Consider the following 23,378-nt stretch of genomic DNA (forward strand, 5'->3'; position numbering starts at 1 on the left):
AAAGGGCAAGTTTTAGTTGGACGTTTGTTTCTAAGATGTTTTATTGTACCTGTGTTTTCCCTTGTGCCATTGAGAGGACATTTACAAGGGTTTCATATTTTCTTCTTCGTGTGTTTGGTTTGGTTTTGTGTGTCTGTGTGTGGTTTTATTTGTTTGCATCATATTGGTTTGATTTGTGGGTTGTTTTGGGGTTTTTTGTGACCATTTTTCTTGTTACTCCTTACAGAACCTTTGTTCTTGGACTGTTCTGGAAGTAAATTTAACAACGTATCTTTCTGTAGTAACATGCAAATGACATCAAAGCAAGAATCAGTAAATGAAAGAGAAAGCATTTAACTCTGAAACGATTACAGAAAACCAGAAAGTGTGGAGGTTGTAGAAAATAAGAGCATACTTATTATTACTGACAGGCTGAGAGAAGAAATAAAAACAACTGCAGGAAAAGAAAAGAAGTGTTTTAGCTTTTTCATTGCATTTAAATGAATACATTCTCCCCTCGATAAAAGAGGGGTTTGGCTGTCTATTAAAATGAGAGGTACTGAGGTATATAGCAGCTGGGAATGCTTAGGGCAGGTATGTTAAATACACCTTGATTTATAAGGGGTATTACTGCACTCCCTTACTGTGAGCTTCACCCTTCCTTAGGGCATAGTGAAAGGCAGTGTTCATATGCTGGCATATCTGGTCACCTGTCTTGAGATACATCAAGAAGGAATAGACTATTACCCTTCCTATTTACAGCAGTTATGGTGGTCTTAAAAATGCAGCTGGTGGTTGGTGTCCCTTTGGGACAGAGAAGGACTTAGGGGAGAAAATGGTGCCAGTCACGAGTGAGCACAAGGGTCTGTATGTTGAAGCATGCTGTCACCAGCTGATGTTGGACAACTGACTGCTAGGAAAATCTAGATTTCTTGACAACTGAGGTCTTTACTTGTGGTGTAGTATTGGAATAGAGATGTAGACTTGGTCAAGAGAGGATGAAGGGGCAGGCTGGCAAAATGAAGTGGAGGCTATACTGGTCTGCCTAGGGGAATCCATTTGCTTGTTGGTAAGGGATGTTGTCTAAGTGGGCATGACATCCTCCCAGGAAAGTGTCTGACATTCAAATGTGGCATGTCATACTTGGTGTGTTATTTGTTCATCCCAGGAAATGGCTACAAAGCTACAGAAGTCTAAAATTATTTTGGTTATGGAGACATCAGTGATATTTCGTATAATCTAGTCTTTGATTGAAACTGTCAGCCACTGAGAAGCCATTAGGAAAGATGTCACCAAACAAATCATATTTTCACAGCATTGTTAGTTTGTGAAATAACCTTATGGAATACATATTTTCCTGAAAACTTGTGTATAGAAATTGTTGAAAGAGCATTGTCACTAAAAATTAGATAAAACATAGAAATGTAAGTAAGTTAAAGTAACTTCTTTTAAGAGGATATTTCAGACTTGGGAAAAACAGAGTATTTTGTATTTTTGAGACAAATGCAGAGCAGCACAATGTATACTCTGAAGGAAGCCCATAAGAAGCTTCTGTGTATAGAAAGAAATTTATCAGGTGTTGTTCCTTATTTAACCTTAGGTTATTTAATGTCTTCTAATTCATGTTTTGACAGCTTCATTGGGTGCCTTCCACCAGATAGTATGTGATTTCTGTTTACTGCTTTTAAATAGGCTTAAAAAAAAAAAAAACCCAACATTTTTAACAATAATGTTGGGGGAAGAAAATAGAATTTTTTTTCTCTCTCTTTAGAAGGAAATTCTTTTCCTTTTTAATTTTCTTTTTCTTTCATGCTATATCTTAGGATCTAGTGAAAAATAAGCAAGTTTGTATTGATAGCAAGTTCAGGCATGTGCAGGGATGTTCCCCATATGTGTGAAAACTTTGTGAATACATGGGGATTTAAGTATAAGCATTGTATTTATTTTGAACTTTGCCTTTTGCTTTTGAAGAATGATTGGATATTTTACTTGTAGAATGGTCTTTGAAAATGATTTATAATTTTACCTGGTTTGTTTTAGGAAAGGATTTAATAACTTGATCATATGCAGAAGGTGTAAAATATCTGGATATATGAGAAACTAATAAAAGGTAGGTGAACTATCAGAAAGATCTGACGGAAGCCATGATTTTCCCTTCAGACTTCTTATGCAAAGATTCAGATAGCTATGTCAGAGTTTCCTATGCTTCCAACTGACATCTTCAAATACAGCATGGTTATCTACACAGTTAATGTTCCCTATTTAAATAATGGCATGTTTGTATTATGTCTCTGAATTACCTGGATTATAATGTGTAGCATAGAAGGGAGTTGTGTGATTTTTCTATTGCAGTTCTCAATTGAGTCAGAGATCTTAATGCAAAATCTAGTATGGAAGAGTGTCATGTGGATTGGTGAGTCCCCTTTGAGCACTGTTGCCTATAATCATGGTGGGGTTAATCATGGAGATGCAAGGAACATTAAACAGTATTTTCATTTGTGTATTAAGTCTTTGTAAAAGTGTGTGACAACTTTTGCTGACGTATAAAAAAAATCTAAATTGTCATCTTTGTAGTACTAATGTTAAAGAGCAAGGAGAGTGCCTACAAGAAAAGAGGCCGCTTAGCCTAGGTGTTTTTCTGTGATTGGTGCAAGAATGTTGGTTGGTTCAGTCCACCTAAGCATACTGCGTAGAATACTCCATTGCTTATCCAAGAACTGAAGAAAGAATACAGAAGCATGCTGAGATGAGTGGTTTGAATGATAACCTTGATAAAAAAGCTATGTGCATTTGCTGAAATGTGTTTGATAACCACTATTCTTTAAAACTGCACCAAGCAACTGCAGAATTGGATCCACCAAAAGAAGGATAAATTTGCCTGTATTGTTTAACCTGAAGCAGGCTGTCATGACACTTTGGAACTCATCCAGGAGTTCTTTTAAGTAGGAACTACTTAAATACAATTTTTATTTTAGAAGTTTACCTAGTATTAATGTTCAGAGTAGCCACTAATAGTTTTGGTTTGCAGTACAATTTTGTCCTTTAAGTTGTCAATTCACATTTAACAATGTATTTTATTAAGTCCTTATGAAAGCTAAATCCCAGGTGCTACTGTGTACGTTTATGCAGTAACATAGATGGATTAGGAACTGGTTACACAATAGAGTGCAAACAGTGGTAATCAATGGTGCCAAGTCCAGCTGGAGACCTGTAAGTAGTGGAGTCCCCTAGGGATCAGTGCTGGGTCCAGTCCTGTTCAACATCTTTGACAATGACATTGATGAGGGGACAGAGTGTCTGCTCAGCAAGTTTGCTGACAATATGAAACTGGGAGGCTTGGCTGGTACATCTGAATGCTGTGAGGCCATTCAGCGAGACCTGGACAGACTGGAGAGCTGGGCAGAGAGGAACCTAATGAGGTTCAATGTGGATAAGTGTGGAGTCCTGCACCTGGGAAGGAATAATAAACTGCACCAGTACAGGTTAGGAGGTGATCTACTAAAAACCATCCCTGTGGAGAAGAACCTGAGAGCCTGGTGCACAACAAGTTATCCATAGGACAGCTACGTACCCCTGTGGCCAAGAAGGCCAATGGTATCTTGGGGTGCATTAAGAAGAGTGTGTCCAGCAGATTGAGGGAGGTGCTCCTCCCCCTGTACTCTGCCCTAGTGAGGGCCCCCCTGGAATCTTGCATCCAGTTCTGGGCTCCCCAGTTCAAGAGGGACAGGGATCTACTCGAGAGAGTCCAACAGAGGGCTACAAGGATGAGTGAGAGACTGAAGGATGTGCCTTAGGAAGAGAGGCTGAGAGACCTGGGACTTTTTAGTCTGAATAGGAGAAGACTGAGAGGGAATCTAATAAATGTATGCAAATATATGAGGGCTGGGTGTGGAAGGAAGGTCTGGCCTCTTCTCAGTTGCACCCTGTGATAGAACAAGGGGCAATGGATATAAACTACAGCACAGGAAGTTCTACCTCACCATGATGAAAAAAATTCATTACTGTAAGGGTCACAGAGCACTGGAATGGGCTCCCCGGAGGAGTTGTGGAATTTTTAAACCCAGCTATTGGAAGTTGCTCTATTACTGTCTCCCTTCTGGTTTCTCTTACATTCACACACAAATTTTGACATTTTTTCCTATACAGTTTACAAGTATAGAAAAGTATGTCCAGATCATTGCTGCAATAATCTGTGATGTGATGGTCTTCTCTATTAATTATTCAACATGTATGACTCCAATCTCCATTGCCTCTTCCCAATTTGTATAGAATGCAACAGCTAAATTTGCATTACTTTCATATTACTTCTTTTTAACCTGCTTCCATCAAACTTGCTTTCCCTTAAAACTACTTTTTATACATATTCAGGATTTGGCACAGATTTTTTTATCCACTTCTAACCTCCATCTTCCTAATTCTCCTCTCAGCTGATAAAATGTCCCTCTTCCAAGCTAATTTTTTTCCTATGGTTATCTCAGTGCATTGTCTTCTACTGCTCTGTTGCATGGATCTCATTCTACTGCCTTTCATTCCATCAACCTACATTTTTGGTGGTGTTTTTTTTTAGTTGCTTTGTTTGTTTTGTGTTTGTTGTTTGTCTGGGGTGTGTGGTCTTTGCTGACTTAGCTATAATCAGGAGACAGATCTCTTTCCAAACCATAGGGCTTCCTATTAGGCGGGAACATCCAGGAAAAAGCGCCATGGACTGGAAATTCCGGATGCTCTTTCTCTTTGTGATCACAATTCCTGTACTGTAGCGTGAGCTTTGTAAAAAGCTGTGCGATGGATTTTCCTTGTCTTACAATCAGATACTTATGTCCACTTTCTACTAGGTTTTATGCAAAGATATCTGTGCTGTATGGCAATACAAGTCAATCAAATAAAGTCTAGAAATGCTGTGCAGTACAGAGCTCAGATCTCTGCAGAACATGGGAACAAATGGCTGCATCTAGCCCAGAATCTGGTCTTTTCCAGGAGCAATCACTATCTGTCTCAGGGAAGACAGTAAGACCCCAGCAAAACAGCTAGTGGGACTTTTCCTGAATACTGTTGCAGTATCAAGGGGTAGGAAGCTTCTGAATTTCACACTGCAAAATGGGAGTGTCGAAGTATTTCATAGCCATCAATGGATCTTATTTTTTTTTCTGAGTATCTTCCCAACTCCATTTTGAAGTTATGTAATTTTTAAAAATCAACAAGATCTGTCTAGTAAAGATTGTCTACTGAACTGCTATTACTCACAACACCTGAAAGTATACTTTTCCTACAGAACAGCTTGTGTTGTATGCCATGTTTATGGTGTTGACTGTCTTTTGGGCCCTAAAGTAATATGTTTGGTTTGCCAATAGTAGTACCATGTGGAAAAGGAGTAGGCAAGTATGGTATAGCGAGAAAGGAGAAGATGAAATGCAAGCATCCATGAATTGTTACAGTACTTCCCTCTCAATTTCCTTTTCCTGCATTAGCTGATATTTGTGCCATCTCTTGCATCATTTTCTCTCACTTCATACCCCCTTTCTTTGGCTCTTAAACTTCCTCGGGTTTTCTTTACAACTTTCTTCACTCTTTGGATCTTTATTTGCAAACAATGATTATAATTTTGTTTTTCTGTTAAAGTTACTTTGTAAAGCAAAAACTATGTTGGATTTGTAGTCTGTCTTGAGGAGGAGAATCCCTCTTTCTGCTGCCTCAGACTGACTTCTGATGAGAAGACTGAGGATGACAGTTCAGTTGATGTCTCAAGCAATGAATGGGGGAAAGTGCTCGGGAGGCCTGGACAAGGAGACTAGCTGTGAGGGGAAAGAAACTAGAGGTGGGAACCTGGAACTTGGGAGGATACCAAAAAGAAGAGGAACTAATTTGAAAAAAAAAAAAAGCTAAGATTTTTCTTGTGATTTGAGCTAGGCTACACTGACTTGACTACCTTTATTTTTGCCTCTAATCTGCTTGTGTTCCTCTTCTGGTTGGCCAGTGTTTGCTCAAGGAAGCTGTGATCCACTGGTGCTGTGCCTCACTGATGAGGCAGATGTGCCCACGCTGTGGTAAATGACATTTGAGGCTTCTTGCTTCACGCAAGCCACTGTTCTTGAAACAGTGCTTCCTTTGTGGAAACCACAAGTATCACAGCTCTTGGGGCAATGCTGGAGAACGAGTTTTGATAATAGATTCTTCTTTTATGATTTGTCAGTATTTGCTACAGATATTAGCAGACTTTTGGCAGAATGTCACTGTGAGTTTTAGGATTGATTTTTTTTACTGTGTTAGTCAATGACAGCTGATGGGTAACTGCCTCTATTAGGTCTAAAAATTCATGCCACTGCAGAAATGAATGGCAATGTTAAGAAATTGAAGAAACTCAGTAATCAGTTTGTTAATTGAAGCTGACTCTCACTTTATGAGAATACAAATTAGAATATGCTACTCTGCCACATAACAAGCAGTGTGTATTGCTGGATCCAGTGATGAGAGATGATAGCATACAGCTAAATTATTTCATTGAAGAGGCTCTATAGCCTCTGGTATCGTCTTGATGTTTGATGAGGTGATCTTTGAGCTATTGCTCCAATCTAACTGTGTAGCTGAGTGATATACAAACTGTTTTCCTAAATCTAAGAGATGTATTTCAAAGTAATTATAATATAAACAGGCATAGCTTTTATTTGTGCATTTGACATGGGAACAGGATTAATAGCTATAGTAAAAGCAACTGGTACTTCTTTTTGGAATGTATTTGAATGAGTTTTGATATTTATTCACCTTATCTCTATGTATTATTAGAAGGACAAGTGAAATGTTAATATCTTGGACATACAGCATTCACGTTTTTCACTGGAGGAGAGGGGAGAACTGTTATTTGAGAAGGATGCAGCCCTTTTGATGCCCCTTGCTGCCTATACCCCTTTTTCCTTCTGGGCTCCAGGGCTTGTCTCTACAGGTGTTTCCAGGAACAGGAATTGAGACCCTACACATTGCCTGAGAATTCAGCTAGTCTTTTTTGGTAGGTGTGATGTCAAGGCCTTTTTTATGTATTCCTTTCTCTATCTGTCTTCCTTTCAAATGATTGCTATGAATTTGAGGAGTTTGACTTTAAAAAATGAAGAACCATTACAGAAAAAGGCACTGAACCACATCACAGAATTTTTCATATATTCTGGTTTTATGACCATATGACTGCTGATACCCTTTCCCCCAATTTGTCTGTATACTTACTAAAAACACACAACATTTTGGGCTTTTTTTTTTTTTTTTTTTTTTTTGCTAATGAAGAAACAACAATTCATCCTGCCTGCTTATCACTTGCAGCAGGGAACAAATGATCTACTCTTTTAATAAACTGCAAAAAAGATGCCACTAGCAGTACAGTAGGAAAACTCATTATCTTTAATAAAATTGACATGACTAAGGATGAAATAATTTTTAAGTGTGTACAGTAGAAATATGGGACAACATCTTTCTTTGGACTCATAATTCTGTTCTAATAACCTGTTTGAGGTACAGTCTGCTTCATTACATTAGTACCTTTTTGTTTTAGGTTTATGCTTTCTGGAGTGCATGTTGTTCAGAGTAGTTAGTTATCAGGAGTAATTTTTTTTTTTTTCAAACTTTTGCTGTTTTTCAAACTGAGATGTGAAGTGCCATTGGGAAATGAAATGAATCTCCCACAGCAAATTACATGAGCAACATCTGTGAGAGCAGACACTGGTGACCATGTAGAGAAACCCCAGACCTGCTTACAGATGCATGTACCCAGAACCATACCAGATGCTGTTGTTTGTACACTCATATTGACATGGGTTCCCTTCTTCATTCACAAAGATAGTTTGTAATTCAGAGGCAAATTGTACTTCCAGCAATGTATAGTTTAACATCTAGAAATACTAACATCCTAATTATTTAATTTTAAATGTATGGCTTTGGTATCTGGAGGGAATAATCTCTAAATGAATGTGCTTACACCTAGCAGTAGCAGTTCTGTGCCTTGCATGCTTAGCAGTTTCCATTTTCCTCTTCTGTTGGGTCAGCTAAAACAGAAAATTTTGAATGGGTATTTTCACTTGTCATCAAATACTATTGATGGAGAAAGTAAATACTACATTTGTGACAAATAATACTTTTACCTAATTGGTCTCATTCATCTTTGTATTTTTTTTAGGCAGGCTACGTCCAAAAAAAAGTGAATGAGGGAGAGAAAAAGTGCACAAGACCCTTTGTATATAGAAATAAAATAGATTAGATTTTATAATTCTGCTTTTTTTTTCCTTCATTTTGCATCCTCACTTTGTTTTATAGACTTGTAAAATGCAATTTGTCAGAAGTCTGATCAAAGATCTGTGTTAGTAAAACTATATAAATAATACAGGTCAGTGTGCAGGGTCTCAGATGTGTAGCAACAGTTGGCTATTATATTTAATTGCTGACATTGATTGGCAGATGTAAATTATACAGAAATCAAGGAAACTTGCCTAACCTTTTTGTGTTTAGGGTTATCTTGGCTTTTGTGTCTTGCTCTCTAGGCCAACCATCATTTTTTGACACAATAGTTGCACTTTCAGTAAGGAGAAGGGCCTATTTCAGGAAAGACTGTTGCCTGCTTCAAAACTTCTGACTCTCAGTTGCAGTGTTAGAGAGCTTCATGGTATGGAGTTCAGGTGCTGCCTCCTCAGACCCACTCTTACAGACAGTTTTTCAGGCAGAAGTGGAATTTGGGTGGTGCTCCTTACTTGGTGATGAACAGGAGGGAGGAATATACCTCCTGAAAATTCTGTGGAAATTTGCTTGGTTTTGAAGGCTTTTCTAAAGTGTCTGTTATCTATTCATGCTGAAGGTTGAAGGTGTGTGTTTTGTTTGTAGGGCTTTTTTGTGGTGGTTTTTTCTGGGTTGGAGGTATGTGAAGTTTTTCTGGTTGTTGAAGAGAGTGAGGTTTTTTCTTTGGGTTTTTTGGGGTTTTGTTTGTAGTTTTTTGTGTTTGGTGCTTTTTGTTTTGGATTTTTTGGTTTTTGGTTTGTGTGTGTGTGTGTGTGTGTGTGTGTGTTTGTTGTGATTTGTTTGCTTGTTTGTTTTACTCTAGCAGTGTTTTAGGTGCAGTCTCCAGATTTCTTTTCCTTTCTTCTGTACATATCATAGTGCCATGAAGTGGATGGTGAGTTCTTGTTCCTCACAGCTGCTCAGATAACCTAAAGCTTGTCCTTTTATCATGCAAGAGCTTGCTATATCAGCTGCTGTACAGTGTGCAAAAAATTAGTTTTTGAGAGTCTGTGATGTGATAGCTGTCCTTCATTTGGCTTCCTAAATACACATACATAGTCTTATAGAAACCTGAATTATAACTAGCTCTTGGTATATGATCTGTAAGTTAGTAATATTCATTTGCTATGCTCTAACCCACATAAACTGGTTGAATTTGGATGAGAAGAGTGCATAGTGGTCAAAATGTCATCCTTGCAGAATGGATGCAGAAAATGAACTATCGAAACATTGGAACAGGTGCTTTATGTCCCTATATATGGAAGTGCACAGAATTTCTATGAGGAGATACTGCCTGCTGTTAGCCACAAGCAATTTGTAGGGACAGATTCATATTGGTACATGACATCATAAGATACACTACTTAAAAAGGTAGGAATATGAATAGAAGCTTTCTGAGCATAGCTTTTAAAACATGCTGGTCATACTATGGAGTATCATTTAATTAACATCCCTTTGTTCCATGTGTTTAGGATGCTTATTTTAAAACAAATAGAAAGTTTCCACCTTAACTGCAGTTCAGTGAGATCAAATGTATGAGAAGTCAATATTGCTGATTGTTTTTTGGGTTTCAACATTAGGTTGCTACTGCTTGGTGGAACGTTTGTTACGATAAAGCTAAAGGAATTGGGTTGCATCTGAAGTGATGCTGACACCATGCTAATTCTGCTACATTTAACTCAGTGTCTGATCGTTGGATGTGTCAAAAAAGTCAGGGAGTTTAACTTTTATTTTGATCTAAGTGAAAACTGTTACTTTATTTGTTGGCATGTAGATTTTGGTAGAAAAGTGTCTTCAGCATTAGTCTGCAATACACAACCTTGTCACCTGTTTTGGCAAATAGGTAGATGTCAGAAGCAGTGATCATGCCTCCTGTAAAGCGAAAGTAAAGAGCATTGCGGTGAACTTTGTCCTACCACCTTGTGCTGTGCCATACATACTCAACAGACTGACAAAAAACACCTGCTCTAGGGTTGTTGATGTTTTTTCATGTCGGCAACATGAAGAAGCAATTTCTTTCCTACCTTGTACTCACAAAGAATCAAAGCACGCTTTCCTTTGTGAGGAAGGAAAAGCGAAGGGTGGTGGATCCAAATGAATGAGGAACAGATTTAGATACATGTGCAGTATCTAAAAAATAATAAATGTTGCAGAACATTATTTACTTGCATGCATTACAAACTTTAAAGTAGAAGAAGGGAAAAATTAATTGCTGTTTTTGAATCCTGCTGGGTGATAACAAAAATCAGTATTCCTAAACTGTATAACTGTTTACAGAGGAGCAGCTGATACTTCTGAAAAGTCAAATATTACACAGGGCAACATTGTTTTGTTTTAAATGTCAAGAATTGTCAATTTTATAATTTTTTTTCTGTGGTTTGCACTTGTGTTTGAGTAAATTTCTTTGAATTCTTCAGGTGCTTTTCCCACATGAGTGCAAGAAGAGTAGCCAGTTAAAAGAAGTGGAGGACAGTGTGACCACCATGAAAGAAAGCTGCCTCCTTGCACTGCTGTTGGCAGGACTTGGAGTATTAGGAATACTGGAGCCAACAACAAAAGACACCCAGTGCCACAGAGCTGAGCACCCAGTTATTGAATACCAAGGTAAGGGGTAAGCACAAAAAAACTTCTCCAGAAATAGGCTAAGCACTGTGCAATTTCTTCATGGAAACCTCTGGTTTTAATATATAGTGGTATGAAACAGAAAAGGTGCCTTTCAGTGCTGTCATATAGTAACCTGAACTGTATTGCACACATGTTAAATACAGCTAGACTTGTAAAGTTTGTTTACTATCGGGTGCTGAATGTTTCATTTAAAGGTGAATGACTCATTTTCCTCTGTGGTTAAAACTGACCTGTACTGTTACATGAGGTCGTTCCTTTCCAGATGCAGGACTCTGCATGTGTATATTTAATTTCATGAGGTTGCTCATGTTTCATTCCTCCAGCCCATCTAGGTCCCTGTGATTGGCAACTCTCCCCTCAAGCTTATCAATTTTTTTCTCTGCATTTGATGTTATCTGCAAATTACAGATACAGACTGCACTCTGTTGCCTCCCCTTGGTCATTTATTAAGATGTTAAACTGGACAGGTCCCAGGATCAACTCTTATGATAGTCTACTTGTTACTGGCCTTACAGTGGAGCCAGTTCCATTAAACATGGCTTTGGGCTTGATCATCCAGTTGGCTTTTTACCCATTTAGCCCAACTAGGCTGTAATATTCTAACTTCCTGTGAAGATTATATTCAAGTCCTTGAGATAAATGTCACTCCCTGTTCTCTCATCATCATTGCAACTACTCATTTTATTGTAGAAGTCAATTGGGTTGGTCAGGAATGATTTACTCTTGGCAAATCCATGCTCTGTCGTCACCTCCTCCTCCATATGTTCAGAAAAGTGCATTCCAAGAGGAGTAACTCAGTAACTTTTGCACAAACTTAAGTGAAATTGACTGTGTTGTAGTTCCCACTTCCATTTTCTTGCAGTTACTGATGATATTCCTTCATTTGTGTGACTTCTCAGAGATGAAATGTGGTCAGTTATCTTGGTGTCTAGGGATGGAGCTTGTCTGATTGTGTGGATTTATATAGGCTGAGATCTTGCAAGTCATCCCTGATTCTGGCCGTATCTGCTGTTAGTAGTACTTAAACCCTTTTGCTAAACAACGAATGTCTTTCAGACCTTGTTGGTGAAGGCTGAAACAAGGGACATAGGGAGTCCCTCAGCATCATCTGTTTCTGCTGGCATTAGACTACCTGCCCAGTTGAGCAAGAGGCTTACATTTTCCATGTTTGGTTTTCCGTGTTTGATGTTCCGTGTTTGTAGCAGTTGAAGCTGCTCCTGTTCCTTTGACATTGTGAGCAAGTATTAACTCTCACTGAACTTTGTTTAACTTGGAACAATCCTTACATGCCCATGTGATGTTTCTAAATTCCTCTTTGGTCACCTTGTCACCACTTGCACCATACTTAAAGCCTTTCTGCATTGGAACTCTACCATGAGTTCCTTGCTTTGCCAAACCAGTCCCTTCATACTTGTGGTTGCTGTTTTGAGTATTGGGATGGACTGCTGAGGAATCGTTGCAATAAAATGAAGAACACATGGAGGATATTGTATGTAAAAACCTGAGGCATTTAATAACTCATCTGACTCAACTCTGAGTTGAGATTTTTTGATTAGTGTTGTAACACAGAATGAGTTCCAAGTAGTTTGTAGCTATGAGGGTGTAGGATTTACGATGTATTGTATTACGTGCTGCAGTCCTGTTTTTCTAAGAAAGCATATGTGTAGGTTTTTTGTTCCAATTAATTAGGATTTATTGAATTCTGGTTGAAAAAAGATTGTAATGTTCTCTGTCATATTTAATTTTAGTGATACCCTTCCAATTCTAAGTCACTATGATAAGGATTCTGGGGACAGAGACCTCCCATGTCACCTTGATTTGGTTAAATTTTTTGATGCAGCCAGAGATAGTGGTCGCAGATTTTACTGAACAGAACTATTTCTTTTTTCTGTAAATATATATTGGAATTACAATTATATAGAAATATTTTTTGTCAGATTATTAACATGTGATTTAGTAACATTTTTCAATGCCAGCCTGCCTCTTGACCTTTGTGGTAAAAATACCATTAATTATTACATATCTGTGACATACTGTAGCTTTTATGAACTGGCATATCTTCAAAAAAATTTCCGTCACTTAAAAATATTCTGACAAGCTGTAAATAGATACTCACCACAACAATCTGTTGGGAATCATCTGTAAATCTTGGAAAGTATATGTAGAAACATACTTGCAGTGCAATAGACAGTATGTAGTAGCTTGGTAATGTAACTGCTGTGAGCTCACAGCAGTTGATGAGTAGTTGCAGAACTGCTAGTTAAGGGAAAATGGAAGATATGAGAGATCAAAGGAAAAAAATGACTAAGAGGTATATCTTTGAATGTCTGTATTTGGAATGGACTACTTGGGGTACCAAAGTATACAGAAAGAGATGTGTGTGAGAAGAGCTACTCTATGAAAGAACCCTGCAGCAGAAGTTGGCAGGATTCAACCAGCCCTCTTCCTGATTTCTGTATTCCTCTGGTGGCACTTACTGACTTCATTAATGTTTGTAGGGAAATGCCCTCTCTATCTATTGACATTATTAGTGCTGCCAGACCAACACAGAGTCCTGAAACAGCTACACCTTTAATTTGAATCCTACGTTAATATCCCATTCTGTAAAGTCATCTTACCATAATATTACATCCACCAGAGCTAAATGCTGTGTGGGATGCTGAACATCAGCCAAGGCTCAGTGGTATTGACTGTTAGGTACTTTAATGCTTGCAAACTCAGTAGCAACTTTACAGAGATCAACTCTCTTGTTTTATTTATAACTGGCTAAAACCTTTTCCTGTAGCTTCTAGTACACCAAAATTGCAATGTACTTATTTGATTTGTCTTCCTTTTGAGAGCCATGGTAGATGGAGTATAAACTATTAAATAAAACTAATGGAGTGAGAGTGGTGTAATGTATGGATGAACAGCTGAAAAAAAAAAAGGTAATAAAAAGAAAAAAAGTAGTCCCCTGGAGTTGTCATGGTGAAATACAGAAAGGGAGTGTATCTCCTGAAAGAGCTTACTTTTTTCCCACTGCCCATCAAAAACTGCACACGTAAGTGATGTTCCTGTCAAGCTGACTTTGTAGAGAGGCATTTATTATTTGTATTGCTGATTTCCCCACCTAATAGTTTTAGCTAAAAGATCATGATAGCTCTCCTGATACCAAAAGGCAAAAATTTTCCCCACCAGTTGAGAACCTTTACTCTGGTACTTTGCAGTAGAAGAAGAAAGAGAAGTTGCAGAAGGATGGGAGGTGCATACACCTTCAAAGGATTTTTGACATGATTTAAAAATCTCATTTTTCTCATACACAGTAGCAATAATCACACTGTAATTTTCTTATCTGCATAATTAATGTTAAGAATGCATAATGAACCTTTTATCTCTCCAGAAACTATAATAAAATTTACTACTGCTCTGAAAATATTTGGGCTATAAAGTGCTTTGTCAAAAGTCTTCCCTGAAATGGAAGACTTTCTGTGTTCCTCAGAAGCTGGAAATCTCCTATGTAAATTTGGTGGGAACTATCACAGAGATCAAATTTATATAAAAGCAGACTTCTAAACATGTGATGTATTGACAGGATCAGCCTGGTATCATGCAATTCAGTGTTCTACCTGGTGGGACTAACTGTGATGATGCACAGTGTTTCTTTTACGTTCCTTTCTCTTGAAGGAGGAGTCTGCCTCCAAATGTGCAAGGGCATGCTAGTGTGTTGAAATTCAGGCCTTTAGAAAGGCCCAGAAGTTAAATAAATAAATAAATCTGACAACATGTTATGTGCCTGTCCTGAGGATTCATCAGCCATGCTAACATAAAACCACTAAAGGTGGTAGTGTCAAACAGAATTTGGTGGAGAGAATGTGCAAGTGACAGAACGTACACACAGAGGCTCATTGGTCTTTGTATGCTTCTCTGCGTGTTTACAATGTGTAAAATAACATATTACAATGTGTAAAATAACATATCAAGCAACATAACTGCTTGAAATAATTTAAGAGTTAAGAAAGAAAAAGGGATGAAGGAAGATGGTCATTAAAGGTAGAGTCTTACAATTTTTGGTTTTATTAAATTTGATTTTTCTGGGTATTCTTTCATATACTTGTAGGTATGAAATGTTAGCTCTGTAAACTGTATTAGGGTTACTGATGGCCAACTTCTTGGAAAGCACACTCTGTTGATATTGTAATGTGTTTAACTTAAACACTTAGAAATGGCTATGGAAACCAAGTTTCATCTGCGGAGAATCAGCGAGGAGTGTAAATCTTAGGCAAGCTGTTTAGAAAAATAAGATGCCTATGAGAAACAACGGCTGCTTATAAAAGTTTAACTATTCTTATGCAAAACGTAAAGTAAACCAGCTGAGTAGTATGAAGTTTGTCTAAATATTTCAATAGGTTTCAAAACACTTAGCCACCCACTCTGCAAAACCTCTGTGGTAGCTCTCTGTGGAGCTGATACTTTATTATATTTTTTTAAAATTTATTTTAAATGGAGATCTAAAAGTACTTACAGTGGCACTTTGTTCCCCCTGACATTTGTGAACTTTGAAACTGTCAGACCTGTCAAAACTGGCACACGTGGCTGAAGGCTGCTGCTGCAGATAAACCCCATCCATGAGGTAGGACTGAAGGGGCCATCCCAACTGCTTAGTGCTGTGTGAGAGTAAGCTGAAAAAGAAAAGGACCCAACTTCTCCAGATTCAGGTGTGACGTTGTAAGTGTTGACTATCCTGCAGTTTATCTGCATAAAGTTGAATTTCTTAGGCTTTTTAATCAGTAATAAAGTCCAGTTATGAGCCTGACATAACTGATGAGGGTACATCTGCTTTAGGGCAAATCTTGGAAAGGCAACACAGATAGGCACACACAGTCCTAAAGGTTCCTGCAGTGCATTGACTTTCTGACACAGGTGGTGGAGGAAACAATGAAGAGAGATTCTCCTCCTCTTCTCTACCCTAGTGAGTCCAGATCTGGAGTATTGTGTCCAGTTCTGTGCTTCACAGTTCAAGAGAGACAGGGAACTACTAGAGAGAGTCCAACAGAGGGCTGTAAAAATGGTTAGGGAACTGGAGCATTTCTCTTATGATGAGAGGCTGAGAGACCTCGGTGACCTTGGCCTAGAGAAGAATGAGAGAGGATCTTATCAATGCTAATAAATATGTGAAGGGCAGGTGCCAAGAAGATGGGGCCAGTCTCTTTTCAGTGATGTCAAGTGAAAAAGGACAAGCACAAGCACAAACTAGAACACAGGAAGTTCCACCTAAGCATAAGGAAAAACTTCTTTCCTGTGAGGGTGCTGGAGCATTGGATCAGGCTGCCCAGAGAGTGGTTGTGGACTCTTCTTCTCTGGAGACTTCCAAAATCCACCTGGCTGTGCTCCTGTGTAACTTGATGTAGGCAAACCTGTTTTAGCAGGGGTATTGGACTAAATGACCCCCAGAGGTCCATTCCAACATCTATGATTCCATGAAATCTTAATTCTTTCATGCTTTTATGAAGTAATCAGAATTTAAAGTTGCGCTGTCTCAACACAAAAGCATCAGCTGACATAATTTAGAAGCTATATTTAGTGATATTTTAAATACATGCTGTGCTGTAAAGAAGTTATCTGTTAAATAAACATGCTCAAAAATAATGTCTTTCCATCCACAGAATGAATAAACGTAAATCATTTCTACTTGAGGCTGACCAGGAAAGAAAAATAGCATAGTTATTTTTTGATTCCTCAGTTTGGGAATCCTATGAAATATATTTTCTTAACCTTATTGTCTAACCACCACAAAATTCCCTCACTTGATGTTTCTGTAAGTAATACAGTCTCAGTACATTGCTCTGCTTATTTTATCATGTGGTTTATGAAGTGCATGCATTTAACATGGTGTATGAACTTGTTTTGTTCTAATTTGCACTCTCTTTTTTTTCTCCTAATCTTGTTGCAAGGTACTGTTTAATAGCAGTCTACTAAGCTGCTCAGTTTTTCCTTCAGCTGTCTTTTCCTTCTCTTTTCACTGATTTTCAAAAGTACACCTTAAAGACCTCCTGACAGCTTCAGCAGTGGAATTGAGGTGTATTGCTTTCCATCTCCTATCCTTTTTCTGTTTTTTTGTGTAAATAAAGATGATTCATCAGTGAAGAAAAGTTGATTGCTAGATAGTTTGTCTAGATGACAGGACTATGATATTGCTTGCACTGCTCTGCCAACAACCAGTGTTTCTTAAGGAGGTAATTAATTCCTCTACCAGTTGTATATTGTTTTATGAAATCAGGTTTGCCTTTACTTTTGGTACAGGAAACAAAGTGCTCACTAGGTGGTGGAAACATTCAATTCCATACTGTTAATTAAAAGGATTATAGCTTTGAAGACTTCAGGATACTATCCCTTTACTATTTCCCTGAGTTAACAAGTATCTTTGATGTGCATTCTCTTGAAAACCAGCCTATGTCAGGGACTGAATTCTCTAAGCAAAGGACTTGTATAGCTGCCTTTTTTTGTTGGTCCCTCTCCCCCCCCAAATTGGAAGTGATCTTGTTTTCAAGCAAGATTCAATTTACAATTATTTTGGCATCTCAGGCAAGTACTAGACCACCATAGAATGCTATTAATTCTAATAAATTTCTAATAATTGAAAATCAGCAGTAGCTGCAATGGCTGGTGAGACATGTCCTATGAGCCTTTCCATAGCTGATTTATTTCCTGTTGCCCTAATGTGGAATTTTGGAGCATGTGAAATTTCCTGGTTGGTAATGAAACAGCAAAGTAAGTGAGAGGCTCCTGCCACAATCTCCTAGCTGTACAAAGTGGGCAGATGGATTTACCATCTGGGTGTTTTGATTTGTTTGTAGGTTTGTTTTTTTCATCAAAAGAGATGTATTTTTAGTGGAGATGGGCATTTTTACTGAGAAGCAATAAAGCATCCAAACTGAAATATGTTAAGGAAAGAGGTCGGCAAACAAGAAGTAGAGCTCCTAAGCAGCTGAAGTTCTGTCACCTTCTAGAGATTTTGGTGTGTTTAAAGATAAGAGGAAACACAATATTGTTTTGATTTTTCTATATTTTTTCCCCACCAGACAGTATTTGAATTTTTTTTCATAGGATGTTTAAGGTAGACTCTGTCCATTGTATTGACAGCTGTCAGTGTGAGTATTCTACTGATCTACCCCTTGGAAAATATATTCTAAATCATCTGGCACAGTTTGAATTTCTCTATGAATAATTTCCATGAGATTCATGTGAATTTGGTTCTCTCTCTTCAGGGACTGGCTTGCACCATGTCCAAACTTAATGACTGTTGATTGAAGCAGAAAAGCATGTATATGGCTAGTTAGTGTTGTACAGCTAAAGTGCTGAGTGTCAGCCCTTTTTAGCTTGCCTTGGTGTAACCCATTTGTGCCCAGGTCTTCAGAGAGCTCATGGCTGCATTTACCACAGCTTAGCAGGACACAGTTGTGCTGTGTGATGAAGCAGGTGGCCCTGTGGGGTCCAGTGCTGGTGAGGGTGCCCGTGCAGCTTGTCTGGCCTCACAGCAGCAGTACAGCTCTTTGTTTCACAAGAAACATCCTTAATTCAGTTCTTCTCAGTAGCTTCCAACGTAAGCTAGACTGCTGGTTCATGGAAGATGGCAACATTGCAGTTACTGGTCTTCTGATTCTAAGCAACTCTGTTTACATACTTGGTAGTGATCAGATGTCTGGGAGGACATTCCAGTGGTCTTTTCTTCCAAGTTCTGTGCAACATCTACAGGGCCTGTCTTGCAGTCACAGGGTGGCACCTGCTGCTCTTACTCCCTGTCACTGAATGTTGCCTTCTGCTGGGTAGTGCATCAGCTGGGGAAATGCTGGCTCACCATTGGGCTCTGCCTGGAGCTCTACAATTTCCAGGTATCTTAGAGGGGTGAAGGCAAAACATTTGATAATTTTCCCTTTTTCTCCTTAGTTTCTTAAATAACCTTCCAGACATACTTTGTGTTTATTTGACAGAATTAGTGGAAGTGGAGAAGTTCAGTGAGTGATATTTTTTCACATGCTGTCTTTCCTGCCTCCCTTCTGCATCACCACTCATTGCTATGGACAAGACTATGGGACGCTGAATAGCAGCTGATCTTGTTTGCATGGGTGAACGTGGTAAATACTTCTTACATGGCAATTTTTCACATTCAGGTGATACCACGCTTTGAGTTGTCATAAGCTTATATTTCCACTTACATGTGAGGTTTTGTTTCAAAGGCTTTATGGGCAAAGAAATATGATTCTTCCTACCATTTCCTAGAATTAGGAGGTCACCATTTTATAACTAGCTCTACAGTAAATTGACAAAAGTAGTCATAAACAATGATAAATACCTGGAGTTTGAAAGTGTCCTGTAGAACAAAAATAGTTTCTACAGAGAAGTTATATTCTGCTGTTTCTGGGGTTGGGTTTTTTCCCTATTCTTTTTCTTGACAATCACTTCCCTTTTTTTGTCTTGGGGAGTGTCTTTTTGTTTTTGTGGTGGGGAAGTGGAAGGAGCAGGGTGTGTGTTCCACTTTGAAGGCTTGGCTCCATGCTCTTACCAAGATCAGTTTAAAGTTTTTTTTTTTTTTTCCTGTATGCCCTTTGTGTTACTATGTGACTTGTTTTGTTGCTCTTTGTATTTTTCACATGAAATATTGTCAGACCAGAAAATATCTTATCACCTGCAGTCTCTACTGATAGAATCAAGAAATTATGTTATGCTAAAACAATATAAATCAAGATGTTTAGCACGTTCATATGCCAACATAAATAATAAGACATCCTTGCAAGACAGTCAGTTCTAGAAACAAGGTCTTGCTAATTGAAACATAGATATTTCAAAAAAAATATAACACAGCAATATTATTACTGTCATAGGCCATTTGCTTTATGCATTTATTCCCTATAATACATACATAAGAATTCAGCAAGTTTCTTCACAAAACTCCATGCCGAGACCAAATACTGATTTCCTGTAACTCTACAACACAATTTCCTTCAAAATGAGTTCTGTGGCTGGTTGCCAAAGCCATCATCCAACTGTTAAAGTGCGAAAGATCAAGTCCCTCTGAAGAGAGGGCATGACTGAGGACTTCAAAGTGTGCAGTGTGGTCAGTCCATTCCTTAGTGGGAAGACAGGCAGCAGCAGCACAGGTGCCAAAGCTGGTAACTGGAAGGAAGAGCTGTGCTCACTGTGAAGAGCATGTAAGCTCTGTGCTGGTTGAGGTGTGAAGTTACTGGTTTTGACAGGGAGAACCTCCCCAGTCCAAAATAAACCTTACACCAGTGTGAGGAATAGCATATACAGTAAGTAGCATTTCCATGTGTCAAAATAGAGCTGAGATTCATGGCACAGTTTTCACATCTTGGAAAAAGTCCTTATTAGTGTGCTCATCTCTCTCTGTCCCATGGAATGAGACCCTACCAGGAAGTCTGCATTATCTGTCCTGCAAGACAATTTGCAGTGTAAATTGCATTCGTCCTCCTTCATTTGTTGATGTTTTCTTTGTTTCCAGAATTCTCTCATCCTTCTTATTTTACTTTTTTAAATTATTATTTTAGATCTCTTGCATTGATTATCTTTCTTTACTCTCTTGTCCCCCTTTTCTACTCTTAAATGATGTGTTTCAGTTTCAGACCACTCCTCATTTTTAATGATTGGATTGAGACATAACGTTGAGACTTGATTGATAATACCACTGCTGTCTACATCAGGTTAATTACACCTTTTTTCTTGAGCCATCTAGAACTAGCATCTGACACAAACAGGGTATTAAAACAGAAGGAATGTAATTCTGGTGCAAGATAATAATTCTTCTGTTTCCCTGAATTTTTCTGTCCCCATTTCTCTTCCCATCATTTTTTCTGGTGTTTCAGTCTATGGTTTCTATGTAAACCTTATGTAACATAGACTTCCCGTACATATGCTGTCTGCCAATCTTCCCTGTCTCTTAAAGCACGTGAACATAGCCTTATAGTTTTCTCACTATGGTGCTGTTGGTCCAGAACATTATCTGAATATTTTTTTGAAACTTTCTGGATCTTTACTTCAGCATCTTTCATTAGCACTGCACTATCTATGTTTTTATGCTGTTCTGGTTTTGCTGGGACAGAATACTACACCAGCTGTGGGCAGCAGGCCCTTGGCAGGTTTGAGTCAGCCAGGACAGCAGACTCAAGTTAGGTCACAGGTATATCCCAGACCATAAACATCACACCCAGTATAAATGGGAAGTTCACTGAAGATAGGGGAGCTCTCTGTGAGAGCCTTCTGCTTTTGACAGTGCTCTCTTTTCTCCCACTCCCCAGGGTTGCTTTCTCATTTAGTGTGACTGCTGTACCTTTGCTGGGTAGAGTATAATTTCATATACTTTATATTGGCATTGCTATCAGTTTTGTTGTTTCCATCCATGTTGTTTCCATGTTGTTTAAATCCATTTTCATATCAACCAATGGATCTTCTTTTCCCTCATCTTCCATATATGCTGGGAAGGGGTCATTGGACAATAGAGCAACTGCTATAGTTTAGACCCAGATGTGGACTAAATGTAGACATTTGTATAGCTTCTTGTGCCTCATTACCTTATCATCATCCCATCTCTGCTTTAATTTGCTTTTAATATACATCTAATCTGATGATGGGCTTCTGGTCATTAATGTTAAAACTCTTTGGGTTGTTTTTTATTTTTTTTCCCCAACCGTGCAGTTTGTAAATATATTATGTTCCTGGCCTAGATGCCTCCTCTATGCCCAAATATGCATGTGTGTTTATATGTAAGAATCTTCAGTTGATATAACCTGCAAACCATCTGTCATGTGCCTGCTAGACTAAATTTGTTTTAGTAGTTTCCAGTGATCCCTCAGGTCTCTTTTCTTCCTAAGATCCTTCTTCTAATGTGTATTAAGCTATTTACTGGCACACAAAAGATTCATCCTCGCGGTGAATTTCAGTGGAGGTGACATCTGAGTTGTCCTTACAAGCATGACACCAGAAATCTGCCTTGTGCTTCTCCAGGTGCTCTCTCCAAAATACTTTATGTGCTTGCTTCTCTTAAGTATCTGCTTCTGCTGTGTTCCTGTCTGTTTTATAGCCAAGTGTCTGCACAATTCAAGAGCAGCATTTCTAAAGCTATTTCTGACTGCTTGAAAAAATAAAAGTTGAATGATCACTAGGAGGACAGCAGTTCCCACATCTGTGATGGTGGGTGATCCACACAGCAAGAGGACAGATTGCAGTCCCTACTGTGTTTATACAGGAGGGTGTTTGAGTTCGTCAAGGTGATGTCGTTCAGGCTGATATTTATGAATATTATATTAAAAAATATTGAGAACAGATGTGTGCCATGACAAAACAAAGTAAGAATGACAGTTAAATGCAATCTGCAAGTATGCAAACATGATTCTGTATTGCATTTAAACGAATTGTGTGGGAAACCTAAGAATGGAGGCCCCCAAACTCAGATGCTTCAGTTTTGCCTCTTCCCTTCTTCATTCTCCTTAACTTTTATTTTTTTTCTTCATGGTAGTCTACTGGCATGATATTTTCATGGTTCCTAATTTGGACCTAATTGAATTAGTGAAGATGGGTATGCTTTTTTGCTCTAAAGCAGACCGGGATTTGGAAATCCAGTTTCAGCTCTGGATTTACTTGACAGTCACTTTACATTTATTGTTCAAAATACATTGTGGATTGGAAAATCAGGCAACTGAAAATTTTTTGAGCACAATTCTTGGCAACTCAAACTATCATTTAGCATACTTAGTTATTATTCTTAAACGCAATGCTATTCTCAAATGACTGATACTGTATAATTAAAAAATATTGTAACACCAGGTACACCAAGATTTAGTCAAGGGTTTGTTCCCTTGCAAGTGGGAAGGGTATGGCTAAATGAGATCTTTTCCATCTGTCTAGCATAACTTTGCAAAGTAGGTTTTATTGTTGTGTTTTTCTGGAATGGTATGGGGTTTAGTTTCATGCTGTTCCTGCTTATGAGAGAAAGAAAACTCAAAGGGGCTGTTATTGTATATCATGGCTGATACCTTGTCAGTGCATAATTTCTGTAGAACTCACAAGTGATTCTGAGTATATAAAAACTGTGCTCGTAGTGCCGAAACTGCTTTCATCTAGGTGGGGGTTCAATCTTTTTTTCCTGTACAGCTTCTCCTATTTGTATGCAATGTGCGTGTTTGAACGATGAAGCATAAACAACTCAAAACCTTTACTCAGAAAAAGAAGTAGTAAGTAGTCATTGTAGCAGATGTTACTGTCTCTTCCCTGAGGGCACAGACAGTTAGAACCTGAATTCTCTTTAATTATCCTAGTAGTAGACATGTGCATGCACATAAGAATGCAGAAGTATATACTTCTAGCTGGGGAAGCTCTGGCAGGGCAAAGAAAACAGAAATGCAGGCTGGGATTTAGACCTTGAGACTTTGAAGGTTAGAGCAAATTGTAATAGAAGGTTAGAGCAAATTGTAAAAGCAGGCTGGAGAACCAGGGCAGTGCAATTCCTGTGACTTTGTGCCTAATGAGAGAGCTGATGAAAG

At 38.4% G+C, this 23,378-nt stretch overlaps 1 protein-coding gene across 1 annotated transcript in view; it reads left to right on the forward strand.

Moving 5' to 3' along the window:
* SEMA5A (semaphorin 5A) overlaps positions 1 to 23,378 on the forward strand; it is a 281,365-nt gene that overhangs the window by 55,777 nt on the left and 202,210 nt on the right. The window contains exon 2 of the mRNA XM_054381978.1: positions 10,641 to 10,827. Coding sequence (XP_054237953.1) covers positions 10,641 to 10,827 — 187 coding nt within the window. The remainder of the gene's footprint in view (positions 1 to 10,640; positions 10,828 to 23,378) is intronic.

Source organism: Indicator indicator, chromosome 6 (assembly GCF_027791375.1).
Source record: "Indicator indicator isolate 239-I01 chromosome 6, UM_Iind_1.1, whole genome shotgun sequence".
NCBI classification, from domain to species: domain Eukaryota; kingdom Metazoa; phylum Chordata; class Aves; order Piciformes; family Indicatoridae; genus Indicator; species Indicator indicator.